Raw genomic sequence first — 16,119 nt, 5'->3', positions numbered from 1 at the left:
GTAAATACTACAAGTTTAAATCTTATCACATGTAAATAATATAACTTATTTTAACTAAAACTAAAATTTTGTAATCGCTTTAGTCGAATTTATATTTGATTGACTCGTGACATCAATTTAATCAGGGACTTAAATAATATAAAAACTTATAAATTTAATTTTATTATTTTAAAATTTTATAATTCAATTCTAATTGTCAAAAATTATTGATTTCGTGGCTTAATGCTTAACCCGTGCTAAATCTTTAACTTAACTAGATTATGACATACATATGATGTAGGTGAAATAAATACAAAAATTATATTTATTAAAAATATTGGCATAAAAAGTAGTTGAGCTTTTGATTGAAATAGTTAAATTAAAATTTTTGAAATTATTTTGCCTTAGGTTTAAGTCCGAACATAATATTATTTTATAAAATATAAAAGATAAGATTATTCTCATGCTATTAATTCAATAAAAATTTAAATAATATTATAGATAGATGATATGAGTCAAATATCACTAACAAAATTAATTAAATTATCGAAATACATTAGAAAATAAAAAATATTGTAAAAATTCTTTGATTGAATTTGGTGTTACAAATTAAATAATACCAAAATACCCTAAAAATGTAAATCAAAATCAAAACAAACCAATCCTTTTTTCATTTGAATTCAATCTTACCACCTCTTTATAAGACTATATATGTTTCTGTTTTTACATTTTTATTATTTTCTAACCTAAAATAATTCTTTATAAATTTTATTGTTTTTAATTAGGAATAATAAAATACATAGATTTTAATTTGATTCAATTTATCAGGGTCAAATTTTCTTTTGAAAAATTGAGTTTCGTGAAAGGAATGGAGTAAAATTAAAAAAATTTGAATCAATTTAAATTTTAAAATAAGCCCACTTCGCCCAACTCTAAACTAAAAAAAGAAATCTTATTTACTTAAAATAAAAATAATTAAATTAAATTCCTCTCCCCACCCCCAAAATTATATTTAACTCACAAGGTTTCTCAATTTGTAATTTTCTTTAAAGGAATCCCAATTTGTATATAAACTGCTTTTAAGGGAAAATTGTGGATTTGTCTTTCCCTAGAAGCAAGCCGAATACCTAAAAAAAATGAAAGACAAATAATACCTCCCATTTTGAATGTTCATCAAATCCATATGTTAATGGAGCCTTTGGGCTTTACATCCCATTTTTCTCATGTCCACTTTATTTGGGTATAACAGCTGTGGAATCAGAAATTATTTTGAAGGAGTCTGAATTAAATTATATATTTTTATTATAGTAAAAATATAATTGTATCATTATAATAGTTTAAATTTTAATAATTTTAAAAAATTAAATTAAATTTTATCATTTTAAGGGGTTATAATGTAGTTTTATCATTATCAATTTAAAATTTTATAAATTATAAATGGTCTAAATTAGTCTAATATTGAGGAAAATGAATTATTGGTCGAAATTGTGTTTGATGAATTATTGTAGTTTAAGAATATCCGCTTTGTTATTTTGCATGGGAATTGTTTGTCTCACCTCTTTTCATAACATATCCTGAAATGGAATGATTTAAGTAATTAAATATTAGTGACATTAAAGCGACTTTACTTGTTTGATTTTGAATTCAAACACCCTTATGTGAATATCCAGTTATACTGAGAAATGATGTTTGTTCTGCCTATGCTTATTTCATGTCTCATTGTTCTTTGTTTAGGCGGCAGACCTTGCTCCACTTGAAGAATCTTTGTTTAGGTGGCACTACTATTTTAGATCACAGGTTTATTCACCATTAAACAATAGTCAGAGCAACAATTTTATTTTAGTTTTCATAATAAAGGAGAACTACACGATCCCAAGTATCACAACCTAGCATATACTTAATATTCATTACATCCTCAATGAGTATGTTCCATATACCAGCTAATGGCGTTTTCAATAATGTCTGCAACTTTGTATTTCTGTACTTGTCTACTTGAATCTGCCGCATGATTCTCGTCTACGAGATTTGAATCTCCCATTGTGTTTGCAGCAGCTGCCTATCCAATTGATCGGTTCCCGCATAATTTTCCAGTAGGTGGACTGCTGTAGACTTGTTACATTCCACCACAATTCTTCTATAACCACGCTGCCAAGCAATACTCAGACCTTAGCTTCAAGTTCAGCTTTCATAACAGCAGCCAGGGCTGCAAATTTTATTGAAACTTTTGGTTTGTGGTTTGATGAATTTTTCAGTAGCCCTCTTATCTACAAAAGCTGCACTAAATTTGCTGCTCTAACCATATATAGCTAGAAGGCTAGGTATAAAAAGTTTAAGAAAGAGAGAAGATTTTCTTTTAAGAGTGAAAGGAGTAATAATTAAAAAATATAGGTGAGAAGTATGATTAATTAATTTTTAGATCACAAATGAAATCATAATTGTAATTATAAAGAATATATTCAAATAATCATAATTAGAATGTATTGTGTTGGACAAATAATTAAAACATCTCTAAATAAGACCTATAAATATTAAGACTTAAATCAAAATATATTTAGAGAATATCCACATGTGATTTATATAAGATATAATTCTAAGCTAAGATCACAAAATTCTATAAGCCTCAATCTTGCCATTAAACCGTGGGGAGCTTGGATAAGAGGAGGCTTCACTTCCCTAATTTTCGACTGGCTTGATCACTTTTTGCTAAGGTCGTAATTGTTGGTAGTTTCTTAACCTTGTCTTTTATACTCTAATTATAGGAGTTGTGTTAATGATTAAAGCCTCTATCAGTTATGCTTCCACAAATTTGAAGTGAGGAATTTGTTTCTCGACACTATTTCTCTACGATTAATCATTCAACGTGCTTGACTGGGTAGCCATGCATATGAATATATATACACATACATATGGCAATGTTAAGAGAAATTTACCACCATGTCGGTACATGATGAATTATAGGGCAAGTGATGTTTCAACCGTAAAAGCTAGACAAATCATTGCCATAAAAGTAAGAAAATAATTACAAAAAAGGTGAAAAGTACGTATGAGAGTGAGACAGCGAGAGACGTTAGACATACTCACACGATATCTTCCCCGAATTCTGTGTTCAACAATAATAAGCAAAGTAAAAAGGGATGGCCTCCAAGTCCATGTTACAGAGTGGGACCTTGATGCGCCAATTCAACTCAAATATTAGTTCAATCAAATTAATGACTTACGAACCACCTTTATACTATTTTCATTTCATGTACCCCAAAAGAATCACCTCAATCAACTCCATAAGCACGTGATTCTCTGGAAACAATAATTAGCCTTATAACATATTATGGTTTAACGTTGTTTTAATCATTTCGCCATATAAAACTGGTGAAAACAACAACCTGGTATTAAAATATTAAACTCATTGCAGGCTGTGACCTTGTATCAAAGACAAAGGTGAAAAATCAGCAGCACTAATCTATCTATCTATATCTGTTATAAAACGGCGTTGATTTCAACCAAAATTGTGTGAAAAAAAAGCTCTAGTAGTCAGAGCCGAGGAGATGAGAGACGATGAATGATAGAAATGAGAAAGGATGTTTGTCACACGTGGGTTTCGCACCTGTGGTAGGGTTGGAATGACAAATTGATAGTTGAGTTGAGACTGCCAGCCACTCACTGCATATATGTATTTATGTTTGCTTCACGCAAGCAAAGCTGCTGCTCCACTTCTTACCTTCTACTTTGCTTTGCCGTGGCTTTAAAGTTTCTATCCCAAAATACCACGTTCGTTTTTTAAAACAGTATCTACTACTAATAATTAACAATCTCTACATAATTAAACTTTAATAAAATCCAAACAAACGTCCATTGCAGTAGAATATTCAAATGTACATAAGCTGCTTATATATACGAGCATTTGAAATAAATTTCTAGGGTGTCAATGAATCTAACATGAAATTCTATAATTTCTTAAAATGAAAATAAATAATTTTATATATTAATAACTGTATAGATTTATATAATTAATCATGATTTGTATTTGAGACTTTTAAATTATACTTAGTTCTCTCTTGACAACCCTTACTACTATCACTTATATAAAAAAAATTAGACTTTTAAATGCATTGCTTAGAAAACACTATCCCTCTATTTAGAATTAGAAAAAGGATGGAACTACCAGTAATTTTTTTTCCTTTTTGGTAAATGACCCACAGCCTCAAGAGTAGCGAAGCTTTTAACATATTTCTTATCTAAAACTGGTTAAACAAACGACACCCAGTTTTCTACTTGTAAAAGGCAGAAATAATCTCTTTTAGAAAGAGAAAGGGAGGGAGATGAGTGGAAATAATGGAGGAGGGCCTTGTGGTGCCTGCAAATTCCTTAGGCGAAAGTGCGTAAAAGGGTGCATATTTGCACCCTATTTTGACTCCGACCAAGGGATGGCTCACTTCGCTGCGGTCCACAAGGTTTACGGTGCCAGCAATGCTTCCAAGATGCTGCAGCGGATACCCGTACACAAGCGCCTCGATGCCGTCGTTACCCTCTGTTATGAGGCTTTGGCTAGGGTTCGAGACCCTGTTTATGGCTGCGTCGGCCACCTCTTCACCCTGCAACAACAGGTCTGCCCTCCCCTCTTACTTTCATTTTAGATTTTCTCTCCTTTTTCTTTGTGTATTAATTATTTCTCTCCCAGTTCCAGACATCATCGCATCACTATTTTAACATTCATTGTCAGCATTAGGTTTAGTGTTTTTGCTTTCTTTTCTCTTCTTTCTTAGTTCAAAATTCTGTTCAATCATAGGAAGCCATGGCAGACATGCTGGCATGCATGCAGCTAAACATTTTACAGTTAACTTCTAAATATTTATTTCTTAATTCTTTCAGATTCTTCTAATAAGCTGGTAGCAATTGCATGCAGCAGGGCTACTTAGCTAGTTTGAAAAAAATTCTTATACCCAGATTTCGCATAAACTAACCAGCTGTTTCGTAGCATAGGATAGGCCTCCAAGTCCAACCAGAACACCCCATAATTGAAAAAGGCCAAAACTCTGAAAGTTCTTCACAGGTTCAATGTTCATGCAAACGTGTGCCTTGGAGCGCGCAGTCCATTTGGTAAAATTTTGACAACTGACTCAAATATTATATACATATATTGGACAGGGGAAGCAATCTAATTAGTCAAGGTTTTCACATTTGTAACCAATAAATATTTCTTGAACACCAAAAATTAAATAAAAAAGTTGGTAATAAATACCTAATATTAGCACGTTCATAGTGACAGCCCCTACCTGGTAGTAGGCTTCTCTTGGCTTCTGTGATTATAAAATAGTTAAGCCTAATCACCCACAGCTTTGTTTACCCTCAAAAAACATCGATCACTCGATAACGGTAGTGATGAAACTCGGGCGTAGTTCACTTGGAAAGGTGGTGTTTTTTCGTTGGCTAACAACACTTTTTTAATTGAAATTGCGCCCCAAGAGTCATACTAACTGCGGTTTAGTGGTGAATGGCAAAGTGGGTGTGGTTGCTTGCCGGAGCCAGCAAGCATAAGTTTAGCAACTCGAGAAATATTCAAATAGTTTTGGATTTGACTTTGTTTACATTTCCCTTTTTATTTATAAAAAAAAAAAAAAGAGAGGATAGTAAAATGTAGTTAATTGATGGGTGTGTTCTTTGTTCTTGCTTTCAAAGAAGCTCATGGGTCCTACCATGTGAAGGTTCGATCATGGTGAACTTCATTCAACAAAATCAAATCTTCCTTTGATTTTTACTTGTAAGGATTATCTTCTTCGTGAAATGCCTTTTGAGAAACTCCACATGAAATATGGATAGCTATTCTTCTGCATCACATCCACTAAATAGGGTCTTTAATTAATAATTTACAACTTGAGGGTTTCTTTTTTCTTTTTAGGGAATTATTATTAGTATTTAACCATCATTTCCAAGATATATTTTAAGAATATTATTCTTTCTTTTTCCACTTTCATATGTTAGGCAGATATACGAAAGGAGAAAAATAGTACTACATCATGGTAAAAAGAATTATTTAACAAATTTATAAAGAATTTCTATAAAATTAAATATGGTTTTAATTGAAATGGTAAAAGCTGACTAAAAATGATAATGAGTTTTGAGTTGAAATATTATGAAATGTACTTATTCTTTAGTATCTATATAAAAATATAAAAATATAAAAATAAAATAATATTTATTATTATAAAAAATTTATAATTTTTTAATTAAATTTAGATTTAATTGACGGGTAATATCAACTTTATTAAGGATGTGACTTAAATAAATGGTTTAAGTAAATGTATAGGTGAAGCTTTAATTAGGTAGGATACCATTATCATGTTAATATTGACTGTTCTAAATTTCTTGAAGATAGATAAAACAATAGTTAGCTAGATGTGTTGTTTAATTTGAATTACATCAAAATTTTAATACCCAGAAAGATATATAATTTTTTTATAAACAATTAAATGATATTAGATGAAAAAATTTACGTAAAGTTTGTATAAAATTAAATATTGAAAATGTATTGTGTTACATTCTCAGTTTTGTTTTATTTGAAGTATTTTTTATATAATTTTTTTTTTTTTGGAGTAGTTATCTCTGTTTTATATGGTTTTGCATATGTTGTTTCTTTATTTATTGGGGCTACACAGAAGGCTTAGCCATTCCTCTAACTAAATCTTAATTGCCTCAAATAGTATGGTGATTGTAATGTTCACGGTAGGCTTGATATTTATGTTGATTACAAAATCTCCCACAAAGGAAATGAATAGATAATTTCATATTTCATTTGATCCCGTTTAAGTCCATTTTCTTTTCTCTTTTTGAGGAAAATATACAAGTCTTAACTTCAAACGGTGATCAAACCATACACATTAAAAGCAATAGAGTAAAGAGGAATTGGATCCCATCTTTTTTCTTTTCTTTTCTTTTCTTTTGCACCTGAAATTTGAGTGTTCGTAATCTTGCTCGGAAATGGAATCGAAAACCTTTGTTTAGTTTTAAATTTTCTACACGGTTTCGTCGTAACATCAGCCTTGAATTGAACCGTGAAAAATCAAGTTTCTGTAATGTTAAACAATTACGTTATGATATTTGTAGGTAGTGAATTTACAGGCGGAATTAGCCTACACCCAGGCCCGTCTTTCTACGTTGCAGCGTCATCCTCCATCCTCATCGGAAATAGGATCCGAATTGATGTCTTCTTCTAACATGTCCACACACTTTGATCCGCCACAACAGACTTCAGTTGGGCTTACAAGTTTCCCAAATTCATTTGACCAAGTTGCAGAGAACGAGGAGCTTCAAGTTTTAACCAGGGAATTCGTCTCCAGATATCTCCCAGGTGTCCGATTCCACCCTTCTACTTCCACTTAAAAACTTCTGATTCATCTGTTGTAAACTCCCATAACCCTTAGTGGGCTTTGTCCTGCTTAACTACTCCTGATTCTGGAAGGAAACTAATGAAATCGAACTCTTTTTTTTTTCTTTTCTTTTCTTTTCTTCTTTCTTTCTACAGCAGTATATTTAAGTCCTTCCAAAAATGGAAGGCATTCATGATATTAATCCAGTCAGTGCTCAATTTAGTTATAAATACAATCCAAAAGGAGATATATATATATATATATATATATATATGAGTGCGTGCATGTGATGTGGGGAAAAAAGTTAAAAAGGAGAAAGATTATGACATCAATTCCTCATGAAATTGACTGCAAAGCTAAAATAGATTCTAGATAAAAAAAATATGAACCAGTTTTCAGTTCAATCTGAAATCTGCACCACCAAACTAAAGACCAGCCTTTATATGCTATATAGTCATCTAATCAAAACATCTTGTCGCTTCTCATGCTTTCTACACAAAGAAACACAACTAGAACCAAGAACACTGTCTAAGCCTCAAATATTCAACCTATTTCTCTCCCATGCAACTGGGGACATGAATCAGCCTTGAGTTTATCTACCATCTGGACTCATCTAATAACTTTTATCAAAGCAAGCAGTATTTCCTTTCACTGTAATTAACTTATTTGAAACATATACATAAGGCATCGTATCGATAATGGATAATTAACCAATTTAAAACAATTACATAAGAAAGCATCACATTTGAAATGGTTTCCATGCAGGAAAACCATTGGATATGGACTCCTTCGATGAACCAAAATGCCTTTCCAAAAGTCTCAACATAATTGAAGCATAACTGCATTTTAGAAAACAGGCAACCTACCATAATTTTACAACAAAATGGCGTATACCTGCAGAGAAAGAAATGTAAGATCACACATATTTGGTACCTATGCATGAGAGATCCTGTAAATTAAGATAGATAAGGCACCAACTGTTTGTCAAAATAGGGTTGTTCCCCGCATCTATTAACTGCAATGAAAGCCCACCAATAATAAACTGCCTAGTAAGTCATAATTTTGTTATTTTGATAGTTTCAGTTGAAAAATATCACATAGCAAACATGCATCATGTCTTAAGATAGCAGTTCAAGTTTAAAAAGTCAGCCCTGGAGAAGTAAATCATTCAATAGATGGCATAAGAAACACAAACATAATTTTAACTATAAACTCACATACAATCTCAGTCTGCAGGCCAAAATCCTGGTCTGACTCCCTGCCATGCTCAGGGCATAAGTTGCAAAGCCTTAATCTTGTTATAATAAACTACAAAAGTATATTATGAGAACAGGTCAGCAACTCTCTACAGAGGCACATTAGTTGAATTTCAATAGTTATATTACCACCAAGTAGGGAAGGTAATATATGAGAAGCTAACTAAGAGTCATGAATGTCCACAACACGGTCAACAAATAGTTATGAATAAGGTATGTGCAGATGAGCCCAATTGGCTATAGAGTGACTGCTGTAAGGCAGCTTCTTTAGCCATCTTCTGATACTTAAGCACATATCGAGGTTGTGAATTTTTCTTCTTTTTACGATTAGTGTGTGAGTCCATGTAGAAATGACTTTAATTTGACACAAGAAAAAATACTACACCAAATGTGTATCTACATAATTGTTGCTTATAGTGCTAGGAACTTTGTATTATTCCCCTCCAAGTTGTGTCTTTGATTAAAGCAAATATGTTTAAAGCAAACTTGCATTTGCTACTTAAATGTGGTCGAGTTCTTTAATGGCTTTATGTTGGCATGGATGACCCAACCTTCTTAGATCATAGTGATCCCTGCATTTTATTTGCTTTTCTTTCAATGCATTTTGCATATTACCTTTTCTTTGATCTGATGAGAGCAAATAATCTTCATTTTGTTATTTAGATGGTATATTGTTTAATTGGACTGTATGCTCGAATCTCTAGTTTTGTAAAAGAAATGTGCTTGAACTTCAATTCCGCGATAACTGATTTTGTAATGTGGTTCTAATTATGGAAATGCAGTAGTATGTATGGTATCTACTCTGCTCCAAGAGGTACATCTAGCGATGCATATTCTGGTATTTTGTTGCCTTTTTTTCTGATGATTGGTGTGGAACAGATTCTGCACTTGATTCGGTTGCAATTTGCGATGATACGATCGGATTCTTCATTGCTTTTGCTCCGGTTTCGACTAGAAACGGAAGGTCTTTTTTATGCAAACTTCTAGGCACTATGCATAAATGTTACTTTGTTGCATACTTTTAGATTTATGAAAAACCATGTCATTAGCGTTTTCCTTTTACAATATAGTTTCTTGCAGGTCTTTTTCATTATCTCATTGTTGGAATCCTTTGGCATCTTGATGGTAAAAAACCACTCTAGTCTCTCTAAATTTTAAAATTGAGCATATTGATCTCTCTCAAAAAATTGAAGTAATTAAGTCCATATCAATTTCTAAAGTGAGCAATTAAGGATAATTAATCACGAACTAAGAGTCATGAATGTCCACAACACGGTCAACAAATAGTTATGAATAAGGTATGTGCAGATGAGCCCAATTGGCTATACTTTACAGAACCAAACACGACACCTACAAGCTTGTGAGAAGCTCCAATCATCAGTATACATAAATGTACAATCCAGTGGTAGCTGTGAGAAGGGATGAAGAGGACAATATAAATTCATGTTTATGTTAGAGTGGGTTAACCAAGCTCATCAGGATTCTACACAATCTCTCCATGTCTAAATCCACTGTCACCACAGTCTGTGCTGGAATCTAATCCACAAGGAGAATCATACCATTTGGGGTTATCTTGGTAGAAACTATCAACCTGAATGCCAACAAGACCTACATCTGTCCCTATGCAATCATCATGTCTCATGGACTTGGTTAGTTTAGTATCCTCGCAGTCAAGAATGCTCTTCTCGTCAAAATCACTGCATTTCAACCACTTATCCATCTTACAAGGCTCACTCATCAAATCCTTCTGACTCCTTCTATCCGTCCTCATTTGGTCCCAAGGAACAACATCCCCAAGTGTCCTTCCAAAACTGTCATCATCATCTTCAATCAATTCAGCATCCTTTCCATCCCCATATATCCGATCATGGTGGTCATCAGCCCAGTGCGCCAAATCATTTTCTTCTACCAACAAGTCATCAGGATGAGGCTTGTCAGACAGCAATCCAATTGACTTTGGACCCTCTTCTCCAAAACTTCTAACTTTACTTAAAATCTCAAACAGCTCCCTAGATACTGAACCCAGTAACTGATGAGGAATCTTGCCGATCCTCCCTTCTAACAACCCAATTTCAGCTCTCAACTCTCGCACCTGCTGCAAAATGGCAAGCTGCAAGTCTCCTTGTTCCTTTCCCATCAACCCAAACCCCTCGCTATCCAAATCCTCACTTACCCCATAAACCATATCTTGGTCCATCACAAATCCTCCCTTATGCCCAACAACCCTATGCATAATCCTTGCATTCCCGTCTAGTGGCCCTGGCTCATGCCCGGAGTGTACCGCATACAACTTAAAGACAGCCATCCCTTCCTCTTGATATACAAATGTCTTCTCCTTCTCGTTATAATTGGCAATTGGCACTATTGCCCTAATTCTAAATCCACAACCACACCTCTTAGATGCATAAGGTTCCCTCTTCAAAATCCTTGACTTCTTTGCTGCAGGCTCCCCAGCTCGATGACAAGCATAATCCTTCACCTCAGCCATAAAGGGCTTATACCTTATATACTTCTGTCTTATACAGAGCACAACCTTGTGCTTTGCAGCCAACTGCTGCAACCTATGAGGTACCTCCTTTGCAGGCACGTCAAAAGACTCTGTGTACTCAAAACGGCGGCGTTTGCTCCTGGAAGCAGAGCCCGAGGAAGCATTGCACACAGGGCACGCCGCAACACAACCCCTAATGTAACTCTCGGGAATACCGTAGAACTTAGCACCTACAGTCCAAACTTGTTTAATTCTCTCTATTGTTTCTTTAAGCCCTAAGTGCTTTAAATCGGCGTCTCCGTGGAAACTCATAACGATATCTTGCCATTGATTAACATGGGAAACGAATTGATTGGAATTGTTTTTGAAGCAAAGGAATTCGTTACCAGAATTGGGGTCGACGTGAGCCGTGAGCTTGTCCTGGATCCGCTTCCAGGCAGTTAGGTAAGCAGTGTCTTCGTTGCGGTCCTTCCAGACGGCGCGCCAGGATTTGAGGACGGAGCGCGGCGTGGCGGCTCGGATCTCAGCTGGTGTGGCCAAACGCTGCTCGCGGATGCAACGGATCATGAGGGAATGAGACTCAGCGTTGAAGGTGTAGAACTGAGAGGAAATGTGAGGCTCGGGGCTAATGTAGCCGAGGGGCTGATTGGTAATTTGATGGGAAGGGGTTGTTAGGTCAGTTGAAGGGGTGGAGGAAAGAGGGGGGTGAGCAGTGGCGGCATCGTCGTTATCGGAATCGCAAGGGGTGGGGGAGTCGGCCGAGGGAGAGGAGCGGAAAAGGACGATTTCGGGGAGGGAGAAGGAAGGGTCATCGTGAAGAGGAATGGAGGGCTGTGATTGGGAGTGGATGATGTGGGAAGATGGGCCCATACCATGGTGTTGATGGAAGATGTGGTCTTGGGTTTTGTTGGGATTCATGGATTAGCGTTGGAGAAGATGGAGATGACTAGAAAGAGAAGGGTAGGGAGGGAGGGAGGGGATTCAGTTTCTATCTGACATTTTTGGAACTCAAAGGGTTTCTTGTCTTCTACTGTCTCTGTCTATAATTTTTCTTTTTTATTCTTTTTGAAGAAAAAGGGGTCTAATCCGTGCCTTTACTCTGCTTCAGCTCCAATTTACTTTAATTTTAAAAATATACAGAAAAAACTTTTATTTTCTCTTTGTTTGGTTTCTTTCTGTATGTAACTTCGCTATGTTTGTCTGTTACATAATTTTTTTTTTCTTTGTTTAGCGCGACCTGATTTTTTGATTGGATGGTAGATTGAAGCACAAAGGCTAATGCGTAATCCATTCCAAGTTGAGCTACGAATAATGAAAAGTTTGATTCCAGGTTCGGGGTTTTTATATTAATAAGGAAAATATTAATTACAAAAATAAGTGAACAATAAAAATAATATTGTGAGGCGATATTACTATAAAAATGTATTTTAATAATAATTTAATATTTTAATTTTCAAAAGGGTGTCACCAAATAAGGACGCGGTACCCTTTTCATTTTATTTTTAGTTTTATGTTTAAATTTTAGAGTTTTATAATTTTATTTTATTTAGTAAACAAGCTTAAATTGTTTTAAATTTATATTTTTAAAAATTTTATTAATTATAATTTTTTAATATTTAAAATAATGATCAATTTAATTTTTTGGTAAATTTAACATAAAAACATCAGATTTTTTTGGGTGAAGCTGAAATTAAATTTTACATTTTTACGATAGTGGGAATGGAATGTCACTATTTTTATAATTTATATCTTTATAATTTTAAAATATTAAATCATCTTTTATCTTTTATTATTATTAATTTAAATTTTATAAATTATAAAATAGCCTAAATGAAAAAAATTTATTTTAAAGGATCGACCACTGTCAACCCTTAACTCCGCTACTAGATAAACTACCTAAACAATCACTCAAGATTTTTAATAAGTTCTTATTTGGTGATAGAAATTTTAACATTTATAAAAATGGCTGAATCATTTTATTTTATATTTTTAATATTTTATAATTATAATTTTTTAATATTTAGAATAATAACGAGTTGATAACGTGTAAACATTGAGAGTGAAATGTGTTGAATTTTCTAAAATAGAATTAATTTGATAGGATGTGTGAAATATTAGAGACTAAATTTGTTATTAAACCCATAAAAAAGGCCACATTGGCATTTTATTTAGATTGGCATTTTATTTAGTGATCAAATACATTTTAATATGTAAAATATTAGCAGTTAAATTTATTATTATACTAATAAAAAATGTCATATTGAAATTATGGTTGGTAACCAAATTCATTTTAACGTGAAATGACTAGAAGTGATGAAATTTTAAAAAAAATGATGACCAAAATAAAACTCACAAAAATGTTTATTTAGGAAGTTTACAATAATGTTTTTATGTCAAATTTATCAAAATTTTATCAATTTAGTTATTATTTTAAATATTAAAATTTATAATTATAAAATAAAATAATTTAGCATCTTTTATTAATAAAATTAAAATATAAACATAACACTAAAAAATATAAAATATAAAAAAGTAAAATGACATGTGAAAAAGGGTGTCGCTCCTTCTTTGGAAAATATTTTTTTTATTAAAATATTATTTTTATAGGTAGTGTTGTTGTTTTTCTGTTCAAAACTATCTATTTTTGTAAATAATTTACTTTCCACCTTATTTTGTAATTTTTTGTATTATTAATGTAAAAACCCCAATTACACTATTGGAAATTCAATTTCAGCTTACTCAAATATTCACATCTGATTCAAATTAAAATTCAACTCCTTCATTTTAAGTTTTTTCTGTTGAAATAATAAATTTTAAAAATATGTTAATGACAAATAAATCGACATGGGAAACTCTGAAGCTGGGAAAGCTTTATTCACAAACCAACATGCTTCTATATAAAAGAAAAAAAAGATGGCAAAATTTTTATTACTAGGATACAGATAGAAATCTAATAACTAGGCAAAATCCAATTACTAGGAACAAAAAGAGAGAGAGAGAGAGAGAGAGAGAGAGAGCCGTAAAATAGAAGTGGGTAGTGGAGAGGCGCAGAGTTTGTGAGAAGGAATGAGCGAAAAAAAGCAACGGCTGAGAGAACAGAGGGGTGGGAGAAAAAAAGGAAAACCGCGGCTGAGCCTCAACTGAAGGAGGGAAACAAAACATGGTTGAGATGGAAAGAAAAGTTTTTAGGGTGCAACTAGATCTATATATTTATGTTTTTATGAGTAAAATAAAACTATATCCAAAATGTATTATAAATTTAAGCAAAATGAATTAGATTGGCACTTATCCAAATTATTTTTTTCTTTTTTAATATATTAACTTAAAATTATTCATCTTCTTATACTTGATAACAATGTTAATGTTAATAAAGATAAAACTCAAACTGTCTAATGGATAATATTAAATCAAATTCAAATTTCTTAACTTAAACTTGAATAGGGATGAGAAAACTCAAATTGTTCAATAGATTTCAAACCACCCGACTTGATTAAATAATTTTTTCTTACATTAATAATAATATTAATGCCAAATAAACTAGAATTTAACTGTCCAATAGATAATATTAAATCAAATTCGATTTTTTTAAATTAAACTTGACACTCAAATTTAGTAGAATTTTCTTTTTAAAAGTGGATATAGAGGTGGGGATGGGAGATGAGGTAGGTGAATCTTTTCTTTTGCACAGTACAAATGAAGTAATTATAGTAATTACTTAATTATTCTCTTCCGCTTCATTATAAAAAAAATTACCATTTTATATTTATTTGTATTATATATATACCACGATCAAAATGGTAAAAATGTAATCATATATCATAAAAAAAGTTTATATTTTATGTTTTTGAAGGATATTTATTTAATTTTAAAAATTAAATATATTAAAAATAGATAATAAAATTAAATTAAAGGAAACGAATCCAATGAAAATACTTTTAAAATTATACAATCATAATAAAACAATTATAAAACATAATAACATTCGCCTTAATCTACTGCCATTCGTACACAACATCAATCACATTCGCTTCTATCCCTAATTAGTTGATATTTAATATATTATTTTACTAAAATAAAAAATTAAAAGTTACGGAAATGACACTTGTCTAAATCCCATAGCCCATACTAATGTAAAACCATCAAACAAATCTCAAAGCTCCGCCTGCAGGATAAAACAAGAGCCCACACTCCTTGCAAACCCAGTAATCCACTCACCAATATTCTTGTCCCGGACCACACCACTTTAAGGTCCCTCTCTAAATTAAGAAGATTCCTGGTTGCACCAGACTCCAAGGACCTTGCCATCATATGCTTTTTGCCCTTTTAGCAGCCTCTACAAAAATACAATATATATAAATCTGATTAATTAAAAATTTAGAGATAACTAATAAATAATGTATAATTTAAAGTAATACTAAATTAAAACTGTTTTTTGAGAGGCCAAATACAATTCTACATATTTCTTTTTATCAATGCGATAATAATTTTAAGAGTCAAATGTAATTTTACCATTGTCAATAAAATTATACAAAGTCTTGAAAGATTGAGGAGGCCAGCCCCTGCTAGCCCTCCTTGACGACGCCCGTATTCATCTCCTAACATTACCCTTTGTGGTTAAAATATTTTTTCCTTCAATCTTTGTTCGATGATAACAAGTTTTATGTAATCTTTGTTCGATGATAACAAGTTTTATGTATTATTTGTATGGTCAAATTCTATATAAGGTCTTCATATTATACATTTTATGGATTTAATTTTTCTATCATAAACCGATAATTTTAAGTTCCTTTATTTTTTCAGATTGTATATTTTCATTTCTATAACTTTTTTTTCATTATATCAAATAATCAACGTAAACATGTGATGATGTGATACATACAATTCGATTTTTTTTTTTTTTGCAATTGGATAACTTTTGCATATTTAATAAATAAAATAACATTTATCTAATTACAAAAAACAACAACATTTATATGTCACATCATCATTGTATAGTCTAAAACATTAGTCATACCAAATAATATTCACAATTAAT

The 16,119-nt window shown here is 32.2% G+C and overlaps 2 protein-coding genes and 1 long non-coding RNA gene across 4 annotated transcripts; 1 reads left to right on the top strand and 2 right to left on the bottom strand.

Annotated features, from left to right (window-relative positions):
- Positions 1 to 4,104: 4,104 nt before the first annotated feature.
- On the top strand, positions 4,105 to 7,469 carry LOC108460012 (LOB domain-containing protein 19-like). Its single transcript, XM_017759398.2, has 2 exons — positions 4,105 to 4,580; positions 7,078 to 7,469. The coding sequence occupies exons 1-2, from the start codon at positions 4,296 to 4,298 to the stop codon at positions 7,351 to 7,353; spliced, it is 561 nt and encodes a 186-aa protein (XP_017614887.1). The 5' UTR covers positions 4,105 to 4,295; the 3' UTR covers positions 7,354 to 7,469.
- Positions 7,470 to 7,961: 492 nt separating this feature from the next.
- On the bottom strand, positions 7,962 to 8,809 carry LOC128284144 (uncharacterized). 2 transcript variants are annotated; one of them, XR_008274473.1, is made up of 3 exons: positions 8,562 to 8,809; positions 8,315 to 8,355; positions 7,962 to 8,234 (listed from the first exon to the last, which is right to left on the bottom strand). It is a non-coding gene; the product is annotated as an uncharacterized LOC128284144 (long non-coding RNA). The 2 variants fall into 2 exon arrangements; XR_008274472.1 differs by lacking the exon at positions 8,315 to 8,355 and having other exon boundaries at positions 8,558 to 8,809.
- A 1,051-nt stretch (positions 8,810 to 9,860) lies between these two features.
- Positions 9,861 to 12,349, bottom strand: LOC108457934 (uncharacterized). The gene has a single exon (XM_017757148.2). It carries the CDS (start codon positions 12,000 to 12,002, stop codon positions 10,080 to 10,082), a length of 1,923 nt encoding a protein of 640 aa, XP_017612637.1. The 5' UTR covers positions 12,003 to 12,349; the 3' UTR covers positions 9,861 to 10,079.
- Between the last annotated feature and the right edge of the window lie 3,770 nt (positions 12,350 to 16,119).

The sequence above is a fragment of the Gossypium arboreum genome, chromosome 11, assembly GCF_025698485.1.
Source record: "Gossypium arboreum isolate Shixiya-1 chromosome 11, ASM2569848v2, whole genome shotgun sequence".
In the NCBI taxonomy this organism is placed as follows: Eukaryota; Viridiplantae; Streptophyta; class Magnoliopsida; order Malvales; family Malvaceae; genus Gossypium; species Gossypium arboreum.
The sequence above is the reverse complement of the archived record's forward strand: the minus strand, read 5'-3'. Positions and strand labels throughout refer to the sequence as shown.

Coding starts and splice junctions, on each gene's coding strand:
- LOC108460012 (XM_017759398.2), top strand. CDS start 4,296: ATGAGTGGAAATAATGGAGGAGGGCCTTGTGGTGCCTGCAAATTCCTT. Junction 4,581..7,077: donor TCTTCACCCTGCAACAACAG/GTCTGCCCTCCC, acceptor TGATATTTGTAG/GTAGTGAATTTACAGGCGGA.
- LOC108457934 (XM_017757148.2), bottom strand. CDS start 12,002: ATGAATCCCAACAAAACCCAAGACCACATCTTCCATCAACACCATGGT.